General features: G+C 47.1%; 1 protein-coding gene across 1 annotated transcript in view; it reads left to right on the forward strand.

Annotated features, from left to right (window-relative positions):
* Window positions 1–22,189, forward strand: part of LOC139477049 (uncharacterized) — a 32,259-nt gene extending 10,070 nt beyond the window's left edge. The window contains exons 8-23 of the mRNA XM_071259612.1: window positions 3,306–3,381; window positions 4,435–4,599; window positions 6,090–6,157; window positions 6,722–6,807; window positions 6,940–7,043; window positions 8,324–8,418; window positions 9,331–9,425; window positions 12,281–12,396; window positions 13,290–13,434; window positions 13,580–13,743; window positions 14,291–14,555; window positions 15,817–15,893; window positions 16,606–16,966; window positions 17,677–18,340; window positions 18,713–18,885; window positions 20,668–22,189. Of these exons, the coding sequence (XP_071115713.1) occupies window positions 3,306–3,381; window positions 4,435–4,599; window positions 6,090–6,157; window positions 6,722–6,807; window positions 6,940–7,043; window positions 8,324–8,418; window positions 9,331–9,425; window positions 12,281–12,396; window positions 13,290–13,434; window positions 13,580–13,743; window positions 14,291–14,555; window positions 15,817–15,893; window positions 16,606–16,966; window positions 17,677–18,340; window positions 18,713–18,885; window positions 20,668–21,458 (3,445 nt within the window). The 3' untranslated portion in view covers window positions 21,459–22,189. The remainder of the gene's footprint in view (window positions 1–3,305; window positions 3,382–4,434; window positions 4,600–6,089; window positions 6,158–6,721; window positions 6,808–6,939; window positions 7,044–8,323; window positions 8,419–9,330; window positions 9,426–12,280; window positions 12,397–13,289; window positions 13,435–13,579; window positions 13,744–14,290; window positions 14,556–15,816; window positions 15,894–16,605; window positions 16,967–17,676; window positions 18,341–18,712; window positions 18,886–20,667) is intronic.

Raw genomic sequence — 22,189 nt, forward strand, 5'->3', positions numbered from 1 at the left:
GCTCAAACCTTTTGTCACTACAATCTCTGTTTTATGCTGACAACCTAACTAGATATCCTGGCAACATGTACCGATATTCGATCACTTCCCATTACGTATCAGTTACTTAGCAATCTTAGAATTTCCCCACACTGACAATGAGTTCATTTGTTATCACTTCCGGTATTTAGAGTTATCTCCCTTTGACGGTTAGCGTTTGTCGTAAACAATTACATTGAAATCTCAGCTAGCTGGGGATCAAACTGCTCATGGATTCAGGGCCAGATTTGGCTCTTACACCAAACATCATCTTTCCTGCCAGAGATGCTGATGTTAAGTGAATCCTGCATGTTCTGCACAAGGACTCGTACAGTTTGAGATGCAGCATCGGATTGGAGTACATTGAGTTCACTGCTTTTTCTCTAAACTCAATTTCATAACAGTGATGGCACACAAATTGGCAGTGCTCATTTGTGAATAGTTATTCCCGGGTCAGATGAATAACGTGAACATAAGGAATTATGTTTTTTTCTGACAAATGTTTGAACATGTCCCTAATATTAAGTGTTTGTGGCTGCTGTGCTCCCTGACATTAAGTGTTTGGGTCTGTTGTTCTCCCTGACATTAAGTGTTTGTGACTGTTGTGCTCCCTGACATTAAGTGTTTGTGACTGCTGTGCTCCCTGACATTAAGTGTTTGGGTCTGTTGTTCTCCCTGACATTAAGTGTTTGTGACTGTTGTGCTCCCTGACATTAAGTGTTTGTGACTGCTGTGCTCCCTGACATTAAGTGTTTGGGTCTGTTGTTCTCCCTGACATTAAGTGTTTGTGACTGTTGTGCTCCCTGACATTAAGTGTTTGTGACTGCTGTGCTCCCTGACATTAAGTGTTTGGGACTGCTGTGCTCCCTGACATTAAGTGTTTGTGACTGCTGTGCTCCCTGACATTAAGTGTTTGGGTCTGTTGTGCTCCCTGACATTAAGTGTTTGGGACTGTTGTGCTCCCTGACATTAAGTGTTTGGGACTGCTGTGCTCCCTGACATTAAGTGTTTGGGACTGCTGTGCTCCCTGACATTAAGTGTTTGTGACTGTTGTGCTCCCTGACATTAAGTGTTTGTGGTGTTGTGCTCCCTGACATTAAGTGTTTGGAACTGTTGTGCTCCCTGACATTAAGTGTTTGGGACTGCTGTGCTCCCTGACATTGAGTGTTTGTGACTGCTGTGCTCCCTGACATTGAGTGTTTGTGACTGTTGGGCTCCCTGACATTAAGTGTTTGTGACTGCTGTGCTCCCTGACATTAAGTGTTTGGAACTGTTGTGCTCCCTGACATTAAGTGTTTGGGACTGTTGTGCTCCCTGACATTAAGTGTTTGTGACTGCTGTGCTCCCTGACATTAAGTGTTTGGGACTGCTGTGCTCCCTGACATTAAGTGTTTGGAACTGTTGTGCTCCCTGACATTAAGTGTTTGTGACTGTTGTGCTCCCTGACATTAAGTGTTTGGGACTGCTGTGCTCCCTGACATTAAGTGTTTGGGACTGCTGTGCTCCCTGACATTAAGTGTTTGGGTCTGTTGTGCTCCCTGACATTAAGTGTTTGGGACTGTTGTGCTCCCTGACATTAAGTGTTTGGGTCTGTTGTGCTCCCTGACATTAAGTGTTTGGGACTGCTGTGCTCCCTGACATTAAGTGTTTGTGGCTGTTGTGCTCCCTGACATTAAGTGTTTGGGACTGTTGTGCTCCCTGACATTGAGTGTTTGTGACTGCTGTGCTCCCTGACATTAAGTGTTTGTGACTGCTGTGCTCCCTGACATTAAGTGTTTGTGACTGCTGTGCTCCCTGACATTAAGTGTTTGTGACTGCTGTGCTCCCTGACATTGAGTGTTTGTGACTGCTGTGCTCCCTGACATTAAGTGTTTGGGACTGTTGTGCTCCCTGACATTAAGTGTTTGGAACTGTTGTGCTCCCTGACATTAAGTGTTTGTGACTGCTGTGCTCCCTGACATTAAGTGTTTGTGACTGCTGTGCTCCCTGACATTGTTTGTGACCGCTGTGCTCCCTGACATTGAGTGTTTGTGACTGCTGTGCTCCCTGACATTAAGTGTTTGGGACTGTTGTGCTCCCTGACATTGAGTGTTTGTGACTGCTGTGCTCCCTGACATTAAGTGTTTGGGACTGTTGTGCTCCCTGACATTGAGTGTTTGTGACTGCTGTGCTCCCTGACATTGAGTGTTTGGGACTGTTGTGCTCCCTGACATTAAGTGTTTGGAACTGTTGTGCTCCCTGACATTAAGTGTTTGTGGGTGCTGTGCTCCCTGACATTAAGTGTTTGGGACTGCTGTGCTCCCTGACATTGAGTGTTTGGAACTGTTGTGCTCCCTGACATTGAGTGTTTGTGACTGCTGTGCTCCCTGACATTGAGTGTTTGGAACTGTTGTGCTCCCTGACATTAAGTGTTTGTGGTGTTGTGCTCCCTGACATTAAGTGTTTGGAACTGTTGTGCTCCCTGACATTAAGTGTTTGGGACTGCTGTGCTCCCTGACATTGAGTGTTTGTGACTGCTGTGCTCCCTTACATCGAGTGTTTGTGACTGTTGTGCTCCCTGACATAAAGTGTTTGTGACTGCTGTGCTCCCTGACATTAAGTGTTTGGAACTGTTGTGCTCCCTGACATTAAGTGTTTGGGACTGTTGTGCTCCCTGACATTAAGTGTTTGTGACTGCTGTGCTCCCTGACATTAAGTGTTTGGGACTGTTGTGATCCCTGACATTAAGTGTTTGGAACTGTTGTGCTCCCTGACATTAAGTGTTTGTGACTGTTGTGCTCCCTGACATTAAGTGTTTGGGACTGTTGTGCTCCCTGACATTAAGTGTTTGTGACTGTTGTGCTCCCTGACATTAAGTGTTTGTGACTGCTGTGCTCCCTGACATTAAGTGTTTGGGTCTGTTGTGCTCCCTGACATTAAGTGTTTGGGACTGTTGTGCTCCCTGATATTAAGTGTTTGGGACTGTTGTGCTCCCTGACATTAAGTGTTTGGGTCTTCTGTGCTCCCTGACATTGAGTGTTTGTGACTGTTGTGCTCCCTGACATTAAGTGTTTGTGACTGTTGTGCTCCCTGACATTAAGTGTTTGTGACTGCTGTGCTCCCTGACATTGAGTGTTTGGAACTGTTGTGCTCCCTGACATTAAGTGTTTGGGACTGTTGTGCTCCCTGATATTAAGTGTTTGGGACTGTTGTGCTCCCTGACATTAAGTGTTTGGGTCTGCTGTGCTCCCTGACACTCTGTGTATCATTGTAGTGATGTCTTTACAACATACTATCATTTATTCCAGAAAAACTTCCAGATCAGACCTCCTAAAAAATGTCGATACAACTAAAACAGACTGGATGAAAATATCAAATATTGCGGTAAGTATTTCAGCCAAATATGTGACTGTGAATGTGTTGTTACCAACATCATACGTTGTCTGTCTTAAAGGACGTAATAGGTTGAAAATTCATGTAATAGAATGGGTCTCAGCCCATCAGAATTTCAACATTTTTGTGCAAGGGAAGATAATCTGCTGTTGCTGGTACAGGTCCGTCTTTGAGTGGAAGTGCACTATCAGTTACCAGAGATCGCTTATGTTGTGGAGCCTACCAGAATATGTAAAAAGCGATGTGGGTGCGTGAGTGTATGTGTGCAAACGTTTGTTTGTGTGTTTGTTGAACACAGGGGTTTAACACAGCACACAGCAACATTCAACAATGTGACGGTGATGTGTACGTAATCAAGTCGGGACCAGACAATCCAGTGATTGATATCATGAGCATCAATCTACGATCAGTTGGGATATGGTGACATGCATCAACCAAGTCAGTGAGCCTGACTCGTGACCCCTTTACTAGCCTCCTACCACAAACACAGTATTATTCCTTGTATGTGAAGCCGCCTACATCATAAAAGTTAAATCATTTATTACAATACGATACCTCTCTTCAATTCACGTAAGGTGAACTATCTAATTCGAAAATCAGCATTGAAGTTCTCATTCTGTGTTCAAGTGAGTGTGGGGGCATGGGTGGCCCAGTCATCTAAGGCGCCGCGATTCGCTGTGCAGAGTTGCTTCCCTTAGGCCCGCCAGAAACCTATGATTGTGGGTTCGAATCCCGGTTCGCCCCGATTATGATTCTAGGTTTGTCAGCACCATACCCGGGCTCGTGGGTTTCACCGAAGTGGTAAACGTCTGAGACCTGCATCACTTCGGGCTTTCCTCCCACATTAAGCTGACATGCCGTGATATAACTGAAATACTGTTAAAAGCGGCGTTAAACACAACTCACTCACTCACTCAAGTGAGTGTAGCTTCCAAACCAGTGTATCTGCCATATTTGGATCTTCAAACAGAGTTATTGTGTCAGAGTGAAAGATCTGAGTTTAATGAGATTGTTGGTATGTGAAATGTGTGATGTGTGTTCCAGTACGATGGACGGAAGACCTGGCAGGAATGTCAGACCATGTGGAACAATGTACTCAGCCCCAACGTGAACCGTGGGAAGTGGGAACCCGAGGAGGAGAAACAGCTGTTGGCACTTGTTAGGGTCAACAAGGGTAAACACTGGGAGAAGGTCGCTGCCGACCTGCAGGTGAGATGGACCTGGGTGTGGGTGCAGACAGCAGTGTAGGGTTAACAAGGGGAAACACTGGGAGAAGGTTGCTGCCGACCTGGGTGTGGGTGCAGACAGCAGTGAAGGGTTTACAAGGGTAAACACTGGGAGAAGGTCGCTGCCGACCTGCAGGTGAGATGGACCTGGGTGTGGGTGCAGACAGCAGTGAAGGGTTAACAAGGGGAAACACTGGGAGAAGGTTGCTGCCGACCTGGGTGTGGGTGCAGACAGCAGTGAAGGGTTTACAAGGGGAAACACTGGGAGAAGGTCGCTGCCGACCTGCAGGTGAGATGGATCTGGGTATGGGTGCAGACAGCAGTGTAGGGTTAACAAGGGGAAACACTGGGAGAAGGTTGCTGCCGACCTGGGTGTGGGTGCAGACAGCAGTGAAGGGTTTACAAGGGGAAACACTGGGAGAAGGTCGCTGCCGACCTGCAGGTGAGATGGACCTGGGTGTGGGTGCAGACAGCAGTGAAGGGTTAACAAGGGGAAACACTGGGAGAAGGTCGCTGTCGACCTGGGTGTGGGTGCAGACAGCAGTGTAGGGTTAACAAGGGGAAACACTGGGAAAAGGTCGCTGCCGACCTGCAGGTGAGATGGACCTGGGTGTGGGTGCAGACAGCAGTGAAGGGTTAACAAGGGGAAACACTGGGAGAAGGTTGCTGCCGACCTGGGTGTGGGTGCAGACAGCAGTGTAGGGTTAACAAGGGGAAACACTGGGAGAAGGTTGCTGCTGACCTGGGTGTGGGTGCAGACAGTAGTGAAGGGTTAACAAGGGGAAACACTGGGAGAAGGTCGCTGCCGACCTGGGTGTGGGTGCAGACAGCAGTGTAGGGTTAACAAGGGGAAACACTGGGAGAAGGTCGCTGCCGACCTGGGTGTGGGTGCAGACAGCAGTGAAGGGTTAACAAGGGGAAACACTGGGAGAAGGTCGCTGCCGACCTGGGTGTGGGTGCAGACAGCAGTGAAGGGTTAACAAGGGGAAACACTGGGAGAAGGTCGCTGCCGACCTGGGTGTGGGTGCAGACAGCAGTGAAGGGTTAACAAGGGGAAACACTTGGAGAAGGTCGCTGCCGACCTGCAGGTGAGATGGATCTGGGTGTGGGTGCAGATAGCAGTGTAGGGTTAACAAGGGGAAACACTGGGAGAAGGTCCCTGCCGACCTGCAGGTGAGATGGATCTGGGTATGGGTGCAGACAGCAGTGTAGGGTTAACAAGGGGAAACACTGGGAGAAGGTCGCTGCCGACCTGCAGGTGAGATGGATCTGGGTGTGGGTGCAGACAGCAGTGTAGGGTTAACAAGGGGAAACACTGGGAGAAGGTCGCTGCCGACCTGCAGGTGAGATGGATCTGGGTGTGGGTGCAGACAGCAGTGTAGGGTTAACAAGGGGAAACATTGGGAGAAGGTCGCTGCCGACCTGCAGGTGATAATCTCACGGAGACGCTAATCAGCTATGCTCTTGTTTCAGACGGGGCGTACAGCCTTCCAGTGCTTGCAGCACTACCAAATGAATCTTAATCCAGAAAATTCTAACAGGTAGGTGAAGCTATGAGTTCTATTGAAGGTGTCCATATTTGGCCCAGTGGTCTGTCTGAGCTGGTGTTTTCCATGCAGAGTTATGTCCCTTAGTCCCCAATTTGTCATGCATTCAAATGCCAGATTTGCTTCTAATAAGATTTTACCTGTGCGTATGAGTTTTACCAGTGCGGTAAACATCTATGACCTGCAAAACATTTGACTTTTGTTCTAAATTACTATTACCAGCTGTTGTGACTGTTTCTGTTTGTTTGTTTGTTGTTTAACGCCGCACTCAGCAATATTCCTGCTATAAGACCGCGGTCTGTGAATAATTGAGCCTGGACCAGACAATCCAGTGATTGACATCATGAGCATCGATCTACACAAAAGGGATACGATGACATGCATCAACCAAGTCAGCAAGCCTGACCACCCAATCCCGTTAGCTGCCTCTTGAGTTGGAAGATAAATATTGTGCAGGACTGCAGAGGTACCATGGCCACGTAGGCCCACCTGGCATGATCAAGGAGATTGTCATTGTTCGTGGACAAGTTGAAATGAATGGAATAACTGTTGTTTCAGACCCTGGAAGAATGAGGAAGATCTGAAACTACTAGGTGTCGTCAGTGACATTCGTCACAGCGGACATAGATTGCTGTGGTCCAAAGGTGAGAAAGTGGGGATCATCACCTGTCTGAACTAAACCTAATCACTTGCCAAATACAGTTACACAAATGTGTTGTTTTGTGTTATTGTGTGTAAGATCGATGTTTTAGACAATTGTTGTGTGTGTGTAACAGTGTCGAGCTACATGGAGAACCGGAGTGGAACTCACTGCTTCAGCCGCTTCCAGCAGATCGACCCGGACATGAAGAGGGGGCCCTGGAGCACAGAGGAGGATGTGGTAGGTGGAGACAGTCAGCACTGCACCTGGCCCCTTTCAACCTCCATTTGCCCCCACTCCTGACCCTGTCCGACCCCCACCCGACCCAACACTGTCCGACCCCAGCCCAGACCCAACACTGTCCGACCCCCACCCCAGACCCTCTCCGACCCCCACCCCTGACCCAACACTGTCAGACCCCCACCCCTGACCCTCTCCGACCCCCACCCCTGACCTTGTCCGACCCCCACCCCTGACCCTGTCCGACCCCCACCCCTGACCTAACAGTGTCCGACCCCACCCCTGACCCAACACTGTCCGACCCCCACCCAGGACTCAACACTGTCCGACCCCCACCCCAGACTCAACACTGTCCGACCCCACCCCTGACCCAACACTGTCCAACCCCACACCTGACCCAACACTGTCCAACCCCACACCTGACCCAACACTGTCCGACCCCACCCCTGACCCAACACTGTCCCACCCCCACCCCTGACCCAACACTGTCCGACCCCACCCCAGACCCAACACTGTCAGACACCCACCTGACCCAACACTGTCTGACCCCCACCCCAGACCCAACACTGTCTGACCCCAACCCCAGACCCAACACTGTCCGACCCCACCCCAGACCCAACACTGTCTGACCCCCACCCAGACTCAATACTGTCCGACCCCACCCGACTCAACACTGTCAGACCCCACCCCAGACTCAACACTGTCCGACACCCATCCGACTCAACACTGTCCGACCCCACCACCCGACCCAACACTGTCCGACACCCACCCCAGACCCAACACTGTCAGACCCCACCCGACCCAACACTGTCCGACCTCCAGCCAGACTCAACACTGTCCGACCCCACCCCTGACTCAACACTGTCCGACCCCACCCCAGACTCAACACTGTCTGACCCCACCCCTGACTCAACACTGTCCGACCCCACCCCAGACTCAACACTGTCTGACCCCACCCCAGACTCAACACTGTCTGACCCCCACCCCAAACTCAACACTGTCTGACACTCTCACACCCCTGACCCAACACTGTCCACCCAACTCCAAAATCCCACCCTACACCATCCACCATACACCTTCCAACTCCACCTCACACTCCACTCTCCGGACTACCTTACCACACTCCACACTACCACACCCCACTGCACCCCACCCCACGACACCCCACCCCACCCTACCCCACCCCACCCCACACAAACTTGCTGATGATGTGAGACAACTGTTGGTTGTTGCTGTTATGAAGTAGGCTAGTAATAACTTTGGTATCACTTTGATAACAGAAACTGTTTGCGGCTGTGAAGATGTGTGGCACTCAGAGCTGGATGCGATTGGCTGAATTTGTCCCAGGAAGAAGCTCCATACAGTGTAGAGACAGGTCAGTAGTGATTAAGAGTTCAATGACTGCTATATATACACAGATTAATATATGAGCATGTGTCATTCTGACAGATTTCTTGTATTTCCTGAGCGAGAGTGAGAGTATTATCTGAATTCTTACACATGTTACCAAATATCAGTATACCTATTGGTAATAAATATGTATATCCTGCAGTGCAAGCTCTTGGTTTTCACCAAATCATGTTTTATAGAGCACTGTGCTGTATTGACTTCCATAGTAGGTGAGAAGGGCCCAGCTGTCTGAGGTGTCAGTCCTTGAAGTGCAGAGTTGTGTCCTCATAGTGGCACCAGGATGTGCTGATCCTGGGTTTTAGTCCTAGACTTGGACTGATTATGATCCTTGTTTGTCAGCACTATGCAGGAAGTATGTAGGCTCTGCTTCACCCTGGGTTGACCTCCCACAGTAATCTGACACCTTCTGAAATACTGTTCAGAAAGTTGTTGACCACGAAACCACTCACTGACGGGCATCCTACAGTCACACTGCTATGACTGAGTTTGTCAGTGGTTCTTGCCTGGGAATAATAAGTTCAGCAGGACAATGTTCATATTGACTCAATAAATCATCATTACTATGTCCAGTGAAAACCTGTCAATGTGGTCAACTTGTGTTTGATATTCTTGTACTTGAACGTAGTTACCCTGGGGGGTAATGCTCCATGCAGCAACAACAGGTTGCTGATGCCAATTTTCTCAAAGTATTACAGGAGGAAAACACTCATCATGCTAAACAAGGTGCAAATAATTGTGTCGACCCAATGCTTATGACAAGTGAGGGGTTCCTTTAAGAATATGTTTGAAGTCAGAAGCAGCTGGTGTGATGACGACGATGTCTTTGAGGGATGACACATGATGAGTGATCAGAGACCTTGTATGTGTGTTTGTGCAGGTGGCTGAACAGTCTCGACCCCAGCATCAGGCTGGGCAACTGGTCCTATGAGGAAGACAAGAAGCTGCTCAAGGCCATCACAGAACTAGGAACCAGTAAGTGCTTCAGGGTAATGAGGACATCAGCTCTATTAACACTTCCCTCCTCTCCCCACCTCCTTTCTTTCCTTGTCTGGGGCGGTCGGGTAGCCTAGTGGTTAAAGCGTTCGCTCGTCACGCCGAAGACCCGGGTTCGATTCCTGACATGGTACAATGTGTGAAGCCCATTTCTGGTGTCCCCCACTGTGATATTGCAGGAATATTGCTAAAAGCGGCGTAAAACCATACTCACTCACTCACTCACTCTTTCCTCGGCTCGTCATCCACCCATCCGTATCTCATCTCCTTTTTTCCTTGCCTCCTGCTGCCAATATCCTCACTCCTTCCTCTCACATGAACCTTTCGTCTCACTCCCTCCCCATCCCCTCACCCCCATCCCCTTCTGTGTCCTCCTTTCCTCTCACATGAACCTTTCCCCTTCGTCTCACTCCCTCCCCATCCCCTCACCCCCATCCCCTTCTGTGTCCTCCTTCCTTCACACATGAACCTTTCCCCTTCGTCTCACTCCCTCCCCATCCCCTCACCCCCATCCCCTTCTGTGTCCTCCTTTCCTCACACATGAACCTTTCCCCTTCGTCTCACTCCCTCCCCATCCCCTCACCCCCATCCCCTTCTGTGTCCTCCTTCCTTCACACATGAACCTTTCCCCTTCGTCTCACTCCCTCCCCATCCCCTCACCCCCATCCCATTTTGTGTCCTCCTTTCCTCACTTTTTGGGGGATTGTAAGCAGAATATACATCCAAGACTTTACGTAAAAGCCTCTAGATGAAACAGTTAGATCTTTCAAATGAATAAATCTGTAAAAAATCTTTAAGAATCATGTTCAAAGAAAAAACAAATTCTATGAATTTGAAACATTGTGTAGCAACGTCATGAAGATATGGAGATCCATAGTATGACATGGATTTGTTCGTGGGAAGAATTGAAAAATGTAGGTATTTTGAGAGGTATATGTTAGTAGGAGATATAGATCGACAATGTACTTGAGATTCAGCCATGACAGGTAGATTGAGTTAAGTTTTAAAAAAAATAGAATTTAAGAATTGGAGTTCATTGGAGTATGAACCCTTATAGAGTGAGGCCCAAACTGTTTGAACGTCGGAGCTTGCACAGTGGATGTGCATTTCTATGTTTTGTTCACGAGGATTGGTCGTAATGAGGATATTAGTGAACGATCATGCAATCAAACTCTCTGATGTTTCACAATGTATGCTAAAGCGCTGAGTTCAAGTTTAAAGGGTCTACATGATCAGAGTGAGTGAGTATGGTTTTACGCCGCTTTTAGCAATATTCCAGCAATATCACGGCGGGGGACACCAGAAATGGGCTTCACACATTGTACCCATGTCGGGAATCGAACCCGGGTCGTCGGCGTGACGAGCGAATGCTTTAACCACTAGGCTACCCGACCGCCCCTATTACATGATTAGAAACAACAGTTTTGTATGTCTTCGTGGTAGGGAATTTGGAAAAAGTCTGTCAGTGTTTACATCATTTCAAGAATACAGTCCTGTGAAATACTATGAACGTCAAATTGTGTCGGTTATGTGACCGGCCTCTCTTCCAATGGAAAAGCCTTGTATTGTGTAAACTTCAATTTAAATGTTTATTTGAAAAATAAGTAACAATTTAAGAATATCACTCCGATAAAGCTGATACTTTGTGCAGATTCAGAACATAAGGAACCTTCATGCACCATCACCTGCACCATCACCTGCACCACCACCTGCACCATCACCTGCACCACCACCTGCACCATCACCTGCACCACCACCTGCACCATCACCTGCACCATCACCTGCACCATCACCTGCACCATCACCTGCACCATCACCTGCACAATCACGTGCACCATCTCCTGCACCATCACCTGCACCATCACCTGCACCATCACCTGCACCATCATCTGCACCATCACCTGCACCATCACCTGCACCATCATCTGCACCATCATCTGCACCATCACCTGCACCATCACCTGCACCATCACCTGCACCATCACCTGCACCATCATCTGCACCAACACCTGCACCATCATCTGTACCATCACCTGCACCATCACGTGCACAATCACGTGCACCATCTCCTGCACCATCACCTGCACCATCACCTGCACCATCACCTGCACCAACACCTGCACAATCACCTGCACCACCACCTGCACCATCTACTGCACCATCGCCTGCACCATCACCTGCACCATCGTCTGCACCATCACCTTCACCATCACCTGCACCATCACCTGCACCATCACCTGCACCAACACCTGCACCATCACCTGAACCATCTACTGCACCACCACCTGCACCATCTACTGCACCACCACCTGCACCATCATCTGCACCATCACGTGCACCATCTACAGTACCATCACCTGCACCATCACCTGCACCATCACCTGCACCATCACCTGCACCATCTACTGCACCATCACCATCACCTGCACCATCACCTGCACCATCTACTGCACCATCACCATCACCTGCACCATCACCTGCACCATCGTCTGCACCATCGTCTACACCATCGTCTGCACCACCACCTGCACCACCACCTGCACCATAACCTGCACCATCGTCTGCACCATCGTCTGCACCATCGTCTGCACCACCACCTGCACCACCACCTGCACCATCACCTGCACTGTCACCTGCACCATAACCTGCACCATCGTCTGCACCACCACCTGCACCATCGTCTGCACCATCATCTGCACCACCACCTGCACCATCACCATCACCATTCATTTCCAGTTAGGACCTTGGTAGTAAGCGCAAGGTGCATTATGTAGTGCAGGATAAGTATTTATAATGAACGTAATACTCTGATTATGGAATTATTGTGTTTTCAGAGAGTTGGACAAAGATTGCTGCCAAGTTGAATGGTCGTACTGACAACATGGTTCTACAGAGGTACCGGCGGCTGGAAATCTGGCAGAGGAAGTGCAAGTGGTTTGATGAATTGCCGGTACGTGGGCAAGGTGTGACATCTAAAGTGAAGACAACAGAGAGAGTTCTGCTAGTGGGCACCTGTCAGTGTCACATCTGTTGTATATCAGTAGGAGACAGAGAGCTCTGCTTGGGGGCACCTGTCAGTGTCACATCTGTTGTATATCAGTAGGAGACAGAGAGCTCTGCTTGGGGGCACCTGTCAGTGTCACATCTGTTGTATATCAGTAGGAGACAACAAAGAGAGCTCTGCTAGTGGGCACCTGTCAGTGTCACATCTATTGTATATCTGTAGGAGACAGAGAGCTCTGCTTGGGGGCACCTGTCAGTGTCACATCTGTTGTATATCTGTAGGAGACAGAGAGCTCTGCTTGGGGGTACCTGTCAGTGTCACATCTGTTGTATATCTGTAGGAGACAGAGAGCTCTGCTTGGGGGCACCTGTCAGTGTCACATCTATTGTATATCTGTAGGAGACAGAGAGCTCTGCTTGGGGGCACCTGTCAGTGTCACATCTGTTGTATATCTGTAGGAGACAGAGAGCTCTGCTAGGGAGCACCTGTCAGTGTCACATCTGTTGTATATCTGTAGGAGACAGAGAGCTCTGCTAGGGAGCACCTGTCAGTGTCACATCTATTGTATATCTGTAGGAGACAGAGAGCTCTGCTTGGGGGCACCTGTCAGTGTCACTTGTTTTATATATCTGTAGGAGACAACAAAGAGAGCTCTGCTTGGGGGCACCTGTCAGTGTCACATCTGTTGTATATCTGTAGTAGACAACAAAGAGAGCTCTTCTAGGGGGCACCTGTCAGTGTCACATCTATTGTATATCTGTAGGAGACAACAAAGAGAGATCTGTTTGGGGGGCACCTGTCAGTGTCACATCTATTGTATATCTATTATATATCTGTAGGAGACAACAAAGAGAGCTCTGCTTGGGGGGCACCTGTCATCAGAAGAGTTGAAGGAGAGAGAGCACACGACATGGCGAAACTTTCAGGAGGGGATGGGAGTTCTCAAAGAAGACTATGCCAAACAGGAAAGGGATAGACAGAAAGGTGAATACATCTAAAACCACGTGCTCAGTGACAAAAGACATAGATCCTCAGTCTTTCAATACTAATGAGGTCTTGGGTTTCCCCATATATCATCAGATTGTATCATCACAAGAATGTATAATCACTGGAGTGTTCCTTCACACAGGGGATATTGTTGTTCCGCGTCCTCCCCCGCTCCTGGGATACGGAACATCCGCCCGGCAGAGGCTCATCGAACAACGGGTGCATCTGCAGAACATCATCCTCAAACACGTCCGATTCATCCAGAACAGTGACGTGGCTGACACCCAGGATGGAGATGAGGTTGATGTGAGTATGAAACACTGGGTGCAGGATCCTAGAGGTCAGAGAAACAGCTGTTGAAAGAATATTGCTGACTGGCGTTAATCAAGTCCCATATAGATGGAATGTTGCTGACTGGCCTTAAGCAAGTCCTATATAGCTTGAATATTGCTGACTGGTGTTAAGCAAGTCCTATATATCTGGAATATTGCTGACTGCCGTTAAGCTAGTCCTATATAGTTGGAATATTGCTGACTGGCGTTAAGCAAGTCCTATATAGCTTGAATATTGCTGACTGCCGTCAAGCTAGTCCTATATAGTTGGAATATTGCTGACTGCCGTTAAGCAAGTCCTATATTGTTGGAATATTGCTGACTGGCTTTAAGCAAGTCCTATATAGCTGGAATATTGCTGACTGCCGTTAAGTAAGTCCTATATAGCTGGAATGTTGATGTCTGCCGTTAAGCAAGTCCTATATAGTTGGAATATTGCTGACTGGCGTTAAGCAAGTCCCATACAGATGGAATATTGCTAACTGGCGTTTAACAAGTCCCATATTTCCATCTCATTCCAGACCCAAACTGCTGAGAAGTTGGCTGCCCAAATCCATTATTCCCACAACAGCAACATGTCGGTGAAGAAGCTGATAGAGCTGTCCCGGAACGTGAAGGGCGGCTTGCTGCAGGCGCGGGGCAAGGCCAGACTACACTCCAAGAGGAACTTCAACTTCAGAGCCGTTGAAAGGAATCGGCGATTGGAGCGGTCAATGAGAGGAGCTGTTCACTCCATTTATAAAACGAAAAAGAAAATGAAAAAAGGGAGGCCAAGAAAATTCTTCAGTAAGCAGTAGGGGTGATAGAATTGATGGAACTGTTAACACTTACCCAGGGATGTGAAATCTCCGCGGAAATGCGGAAAATCATTTTTTTTAAAACAGTAGTCCTCAAAAAATATCTTCCACTTAAAAATATAATCAAAGATTGATAAAAAAACACTTCTAAAAATGTTATTGAAAACTTGATAACCATCGCGGATTGTCCTGTTTCCGATCAGAGCTTTCCGCATCATAGGTTTTCAGATATCATACATTTTCTATCATGCCTTATGTCGACCTGATTGTGTAGAGACATGTATAAGCCTTTTGTCGACCTGATTGTGTAGAGTTCTGTGTACACCTTACGTCGACCTGATTGTGTAGAGATGTGTGTACGCCTTATGTCGACCTGATTGTGTAGAGGTATGTGTACGCCTTACGTCGACCTGATTGTTTAGAGTTATGTGTAAGCCTTACATCGACCTGATTGTGTAGAGATATGTGTAAGCCTTACGTCGACCTGATTGTGTAGAGATATGTGTAAGCCTTACATCGACCTGATTGTGTAGAGTTATGTGTAAGCCTTACATCGACCTGATTGTGTAGAGATATGTTTAAGCCTTACGTCGACCTGATTGTGTAGAGATATGTGTACGCTTACGTCGACCTGATTGTGTAGAGATATGTGTAAGCCTTACATCGACCTGATTGTGTAGAGTTATGTGTAAGCCTTACGTCGACCTGATTGTGTAGAGATATGTTTAAGCCTTACGTCGACCTGATTGTGTAGAGATATGTGTACGCTTACGTCGACCTGATTGTGTAGAGATATGTGTATGCCCTATGTGAGTGAGAAAGTGAGTATGGTTTTCGCTGCTTTTAGCAATATTCAAGCAATTTCAAGGAAATTCACCAGAAATGGGCTTGACACATTGTACCCATGTCGGGAATCTAACCTTGGTCTTCGGCGTGACGAACGAACACTTTAACCACCAGGCTACCCGACGGCCACCTATGCCCTATGTGTTTAAGTGGATCAGTACAGCTTGTGTCGGGTAATTCATGCATGGACTTCTCACACCGTGATGTGAAGTGATGTGAAATGGGGTTATCGTCACATTCAAGATTATTGCACTAAAATAGCAGTGTGTGTGTGCGGATGTGGGTGGGTGTGGACTGATGCCGGTTTTGTAGTGCTAGTCCACTGAGATACAATACTGCTGTTTAACATGGATACCCCACTCAGACACGTGTATCATTGTGTAAAGGTGTTTCTGATGTTGCAGATCGTACACTGGCAGGAAGTTCTTCCGAATTGGAGCTTCGCCAGATTAAAGTCAAGTCACTCAACATTGTCATGAAGGTGAGCTTACTGCCTTCATATCACTGATGTCATGCAGACTGTGTAGAGCCAATTCTACCCGGCTAGAATCACTGGGTTGGTGGAGTAGCTTTGTGGTTAAAGCATTGGCCACACGTGAGACCTTGGCCTTTTCCACGAAGTGATCTTAGCGCTAAGGCGATCCTAACTCCCATATCTTAACATGGACTTATGACAGTTGTATCGCTAAGGTGATCATAACTCCCATACCTAAACATGAACTTACGACAGTTGTACGCTAAGGTGATCTTAACTCCCATATCTTAACATGGACTTACGACTGTTGTCGTGCTAAGGTGATCATAACTCCCATATCTTAACATGGACTTACGACAGTAGCGCTAAGGTTGTCTTGTACCACAGCACCCTGGGCCCCAATCTACAAAGCGATCTTCACGCTCAGGTGATCGTCACTTCCAAAATTTAACATAGGCTTTTGATCTTTGTAGTGCTAAGATTGCTTTGTGGACCACGGCCCAGGGTATCACATTGATACTTTATGTTAAGTGTTACCTGCTACAGTCTGTGGATGTTCAAAGGGTTTCATTCACATTCAGTGGCAAAATCAATTGATTTGGGTCTCTCTAGAGTTATATCCCCTGTTTTGACCTTGGCCAACACCATTTTTCCAAATTAGAAGCAGGATCAAACATATCTGAGCTATCACTATCCAACTCTTTTGTTTTTTAAACAGGCCCTTGATGTTGATCCGCGGACAATGCTGGAAAATGCCTCTAAGTTTAAAAACATGAGTAAATCGTCAGCCCTTCCTTCCACCACCCCGAATGGAACTCCAGCCACGCCCACCCCCACTCCAGCCACGCCCACTGGCACCCCAGCTGCTGGCAGGAGAATCAAGGGGTCCAAAAGACAACTGTGCAAGGCTGAGGCCAAACAGCAGGCAAAGAAGGCGCCTCCCGCCCCAGGGGCACCGGAACCCATGGGGGAGCTGGACATGCTGCGGAGTGCTGAGAGTGAGAGGACACAGGAGGGGGACACCGAGGGGGACACCGAGGACACTGGGACACCAGGCAGGGGCACAGCGGGACGTGGGGGTAAGGGGAGTCCTCATGGTGTCAGTATGGATTAAGATGTTTCCCCCTTGGGGGTGGTAGGGTGTTCCTGATGGTTATGTGGTTAAAGCATTCACTATTCATGCCAAACTCCTGGGTTCAGTGCCCTCCCTGTACAGTGTGGAAAACCCATTGTGGGGTCCTCTGTCGGGATACTGCTGGTGCCCTCACATCATCATCCACACACTTACAGATAACAAGTGGGCGGTCGGGGAACCTGGTGGTTAAAGTGTTGCTCGTCACGTCGATGACCCGGGTTCGATTCCCGACATTTCTGGTGTCCCACGCCGTGATATTGCTGGAATATTGCTAATAGCGGCTTAAAACCATACTCACTCACTCACTACAGATAACAAGTCAATAAAACCCACACAGAGCATGTGGAGAAGTTGATTTCCTGGTCGCTGGCATTTTTCATGTAACATGGACTCCATTGTCGACACAAATCAGACATCATCATCATCATCATCATCATCATCAGGGTTTGCAGAGGCTTGAAAGGTCCTGGAATGTTTAGGTATACTACTAATCTGTCATGCATTTTCCAAACATTTTAAGGACCACCCAGGTTTTTACTTTATCTGTCAAGCCACGTCAAAACAAGTTAAGGACCACCTGATTCTATCATATAGCTATACTTATTCTGTCCTGCCACGTCAAAAGAACTGCTAGTAACTGTGTTTTCTTTACAGAAGATCAAGATGCTGCTCCCAGAAAGAAGAAATCAGTAACTTTTGTTCAAGGCACCAGTGTCGAGACTGTCAAACCTGCTAGTCGCCAAAGGTTTACCCGAATTGTCACAAAGACAGTGTCAAAACCTGATCTAGACCCAACGTCGCCTGATCCGGTGAAGTCGACTGCTTCCATCTCTACAGGCACCAATACTGAGTCGAGTGCTGAATCTGACAGTGATGAGCCACGCGTCTGTGAACGGTCCCTCCCATACCTACCACCTAATGTGACAAACTTGACTGCCTTCAAATCTCTGCTTCTCAATCGGAGAAAGAACATTACAAATGCAGGATCTTTGTATGATGTGAAATATTACCACATGCCCAACTCTCGCCCCAAGCATCAAAGAGTCCCGACTCCCAGTGAAGGGAATGATACAACAGAGTCTGACACAACAATGAAGTCCGACCAATCTCCCACCTTGACGACAAGCCATCTCAGGAAGATCCGCAACACCGAGCAATATGCTTTGCTGAAGGCCAGGTTCCAGGCGCTGTTTGTGTGGCCAGCTCTCGTCTCCACGATACACCCTCCGTTTGACAGGAAGGATTTCTGCCAGAAGGCCAAGACAATCACAGCTGGGGAGGAGGAGGTGGAGAACCTTCCACGAGCCAAGACTAAAGGGTTTGTACGATGACATAGAGAAATACGTGGACTATTTAGACCTGCATACTACAAGGCGGCCAAAAGGAATTCATTTTTAGTAACTGGTCCTATGGTAATTTGGAGTCCTTACAATTTCCAACTTTTGTTAGCAATCTAGGTTGTTTGTCCCTTCTCAGAACTCACTCTGCCCACTACAGGGGTAGATTTTTTTGGTCAAGTCCAACTGTCTGCATTTTGGAAAATTAAGTTTTGGAAGATTTTCACTTGTCTCAGACTAACAGATTAGTGGATATGTCTATCCCTGCACTCACTCACTCACTCAAACACCCACCCACCCACCCACCCACCCACCCACTCACTCACTCACTCACTCACTCACTCACTGTGCAGGTACCCCCTGAGTAGAGGCAGCAGGTTCTACAGGAAGCAGGTGATGTCCAGGGCTCACAAACAAGGCTCCAACAAGAAGAGCAGAGGCAGCCAGAACCAGTCTGACGATCAAGTTGATGCCCAGTCCACAACAGTTCAGTCCAGCTTTGACCAGTCACTTCCATCAGGATCAGGTAATCTAACTGGTCATCAAAAGTTTAAGTCCTTCACATACAGCATATGGAGCAGACTCTGGATCCATGTGATTGTGGAGTTAACATGGACGTGGATGTTCTAAGCAAGTATTTCTAAAATATTCTTGCACAATTCTCATCCATATTAAACAACATCTTCCCCCCAAAAAGTTAAGTTTCCACCCTTGCTGAACAAGACTGTAATTACTGGGATCGATTGTAGCGCCACCAGCTGCTATTACCAGTTATGTCCCTTCTAAACCTCTCCATTGGACCAATCAGATTCCACCTCTCGTATCACTTGCGTTTGCTTCACTCAAAATGGTGGCGCCGAGTCAGGACAATCTGATCGATAATCAAGATCTATATTGTGATAAAACGGGTCTTACATCGCGAAATGCATCAAATCACGTGAGCACCTTGATTAAAAACATGAAAAGATTTCATAAATATCTGCTGACAACAAGTTGGCGGTGCACATGCTTTGCAAATCCTTCAATTGACCGAGATCTGCACAACAGTTTAGGAACCGGATTTCGATTTCGGTGCACGATTTTGATTGGACTATGCATAGACTTGTTAGTCCAGCCAAAATGTAACTCCATAATACCAGCCTAGTTCGGCAAGGGTGGAAACTGGACTTTTATAGTCAGTTAACTCTCTTGCCTCGGGAAGATAATTAAACAACGGCTACCACTCATTCTTTAGTGTTCATTTTGATCTGCTTCAAGTACACACAAGATCCTCTTTTGATGCGTACTTTTTATGCATTTATAACAAACGTTATATTTGGGATAACACTTTCTTAGTAAAGTACAAATTATAGTAATTTTGGGGTTAGGTCCATCTGGGATTCGAAACCACACATTCAGAGTGAGGCACCTAATTGCCAGCACACAAAGTCAGCAATCTAACCCACCTAGCCAATGTGTCTTAGACGCAGTGTAAACCTATGACAAATGTGCGACTGTTTGTTGATATGTTTCAACATTAACAACACAACCCCCATGTATGTTGAGTCCACCCTCCATGTCCAAAGAATGTACCCGAGCTTGACGTACTTGAGTAGAATCTCACATCATCGGAGAGTTCGGTGTCTGTCCATTATGTTCATTTGTCGTACATTTTCCGGACACCAAAGCTGGACGATCCCAGCAGTGTTTGAGGTGTCTTTCTGCAGTTTCTAATAGGAGTACTTCGCCTGTACGTTGTGAGTGCTGTTAAAAGAGGTAATCTCCCTGACGTGATCCTGCATTCAGTACACACTGAAAAACACATGTACCGTATTTGACGTAATAAGCCCCCAGGGCAGTCTCAAGATTAGAAATAGGGGATCTTTTTAGAATGTAATTTTGGTGAGTAAAAAAGTAGAGTGGAAAGATCGTAAATTTCATGGTTAATGCTGACAGCCTGAAATGAATCAAAACAAAAGTCTGTGCGTATTATTCATGACAGATATATTTTCCAGAATCATAAATTAAGAGTGCATATAAGACATGAGTGTGTATGATACACGAATAAATAAGTGTACTTTAATCAATCGGAAGGGGTGCTAATCAGGTTTTTCACAAGCCAATATATTATAAGCAAATATCGCTGTGGGTGCTTATTAGAGCGGGGCGCTTATTACGTCGAATACGGTATTTGACTTTTGAAAACAAGAGTTCCATGCATCTTTGACTAGATGATCTTGCCTTCAGTAGTGACAACCGAGATGCTCCCATATGACGAGGCTGACCTATTACGAACATGCCAGTATCTGTATGTGATCTCTGTTTGTAGGTGAAGCCGATTTACACATCACCAGTGACAACATCATTACTCCCAGAGGAAGAGGCCGACCTCGAGGGAAGATGAAACGCAAAGTTGTGGAAGCGCCGACTCGATCACTCCGAGAGAGGAAAGAGAAAAGTCCACCTGAGAAGAAAGTTAAGAAAGAGAAAAGTGAGAACCCCATCCAGAGAGTTTCAGCCAAACGTGCGTTCCTGGGGCGGAATCTCCGACAGTCCATGCTGGACTCCATGGCGGCCATGGAGTCAGGACTGAGACCAGATCCAGCTCAAGACATTGCCCCATCAGCTAGCAACTCAGGGAATGATAGTCTCACCATAAACAGTCAAAAGCCTTCCACTAACGTGTCAAAGAACTATTCAGTTGCTCTGGCTTCTGATTTAGAATGTCTTCCCTTAGCAGCCTCCAAAACAACTGTACCATTAGAAGATGAAGATGTTAAAGCTTCAGTCTTGGGTTCTGTCGTACGGACAGTGAATTTCGGAGAGGTGACAGCGTCAGGTGTGGATATCCCATCCCAGTTGAACACAGTGCAAATGTCGAAGTCTGGTGGTATACCGAATCAAGGGATCCCAATGATCCTCACCTATATTAAGGGCGAGAATGGTGCGATGATCCCAGTACTGAATCCAGTTCCAATCGGTGTTGTGCCTACTGTTGGTTCGGGTCCAGTCAGTATTGCCCAGATCAAAACCCCAGCAGACCCTCCATCCCCTGGTGGTGCAGGGCATTCGGAGCCCCCTACATCTACATCTACATCTACATCTACATCTACATCATGATGGACGGATGGACGTACAGCGCTCACGTTGTTCTTGCCCTGCTATACAGGCCTGTCAGTGTGAAATAGAACTTCTTCACGGGTATATCTTAAAGGGAAATAACCCCTTTATAAGACTTTGAGGTTCTTCAAGGGCCAGAGCCCTGTCCTAGAAACATAGACCTGCAATCTTTGATATGGTAATTCAACACAGACTTACAACATTCACCTGTTTCATCTTCGAGACATTTGTAGTTTCTTCAATTCTGAGTTAACATACTTTTTTGCATATGTTGGTATCAAGGATACAATTGTTGCCATGAGTTGACCCTGTGAGGTTCATACTATGTTGCATGTTGTATTGAGGATTTTCAAATCCCATAAAAGGTATGTGTCAGCATTCTACCATAATACAGCAAAGCCATAAATCTCAGGACCTGCAAGCCCAATTGTATCAAGGTTATACTGCACATAATACTTCAAATTTCAATTTTACAATTTTATATATCGTACTGTTTTAGACAATTGCTGTATTCTCCAGGCAAAGTTCTGTCTGATCTGTTGGAAACAAGTACAACATAGTCACCAGGAGAAACAAGAACACACTCAGTCTACAGAAAATGTTTCATTTCGTATGACCTATTCCCAAAGGATTTTGGATTCATAGGAAATAACAATTTTGTAATGAGCAAGATTTGTACGTGAAAATATCGGCATGTGTCATTCTGACCAGGTTAAGTTTTGTTATCTGTT

This window comes from Haliotis cracherodii, unplaced genomic scaffold, assembly GCF_022045235.1.
Source record: "Haliotis cracherodii isolate W230 unplaced genomic scaffold, xgHalCrac1.p SCAF_30, whole genome shotgun sequence".
NCBI lineage: Eukaryota > Metazoa > Mollusca > Gastropoda > Lepetellida > Haliotidae > Haliotis > Haliotis cracherodii.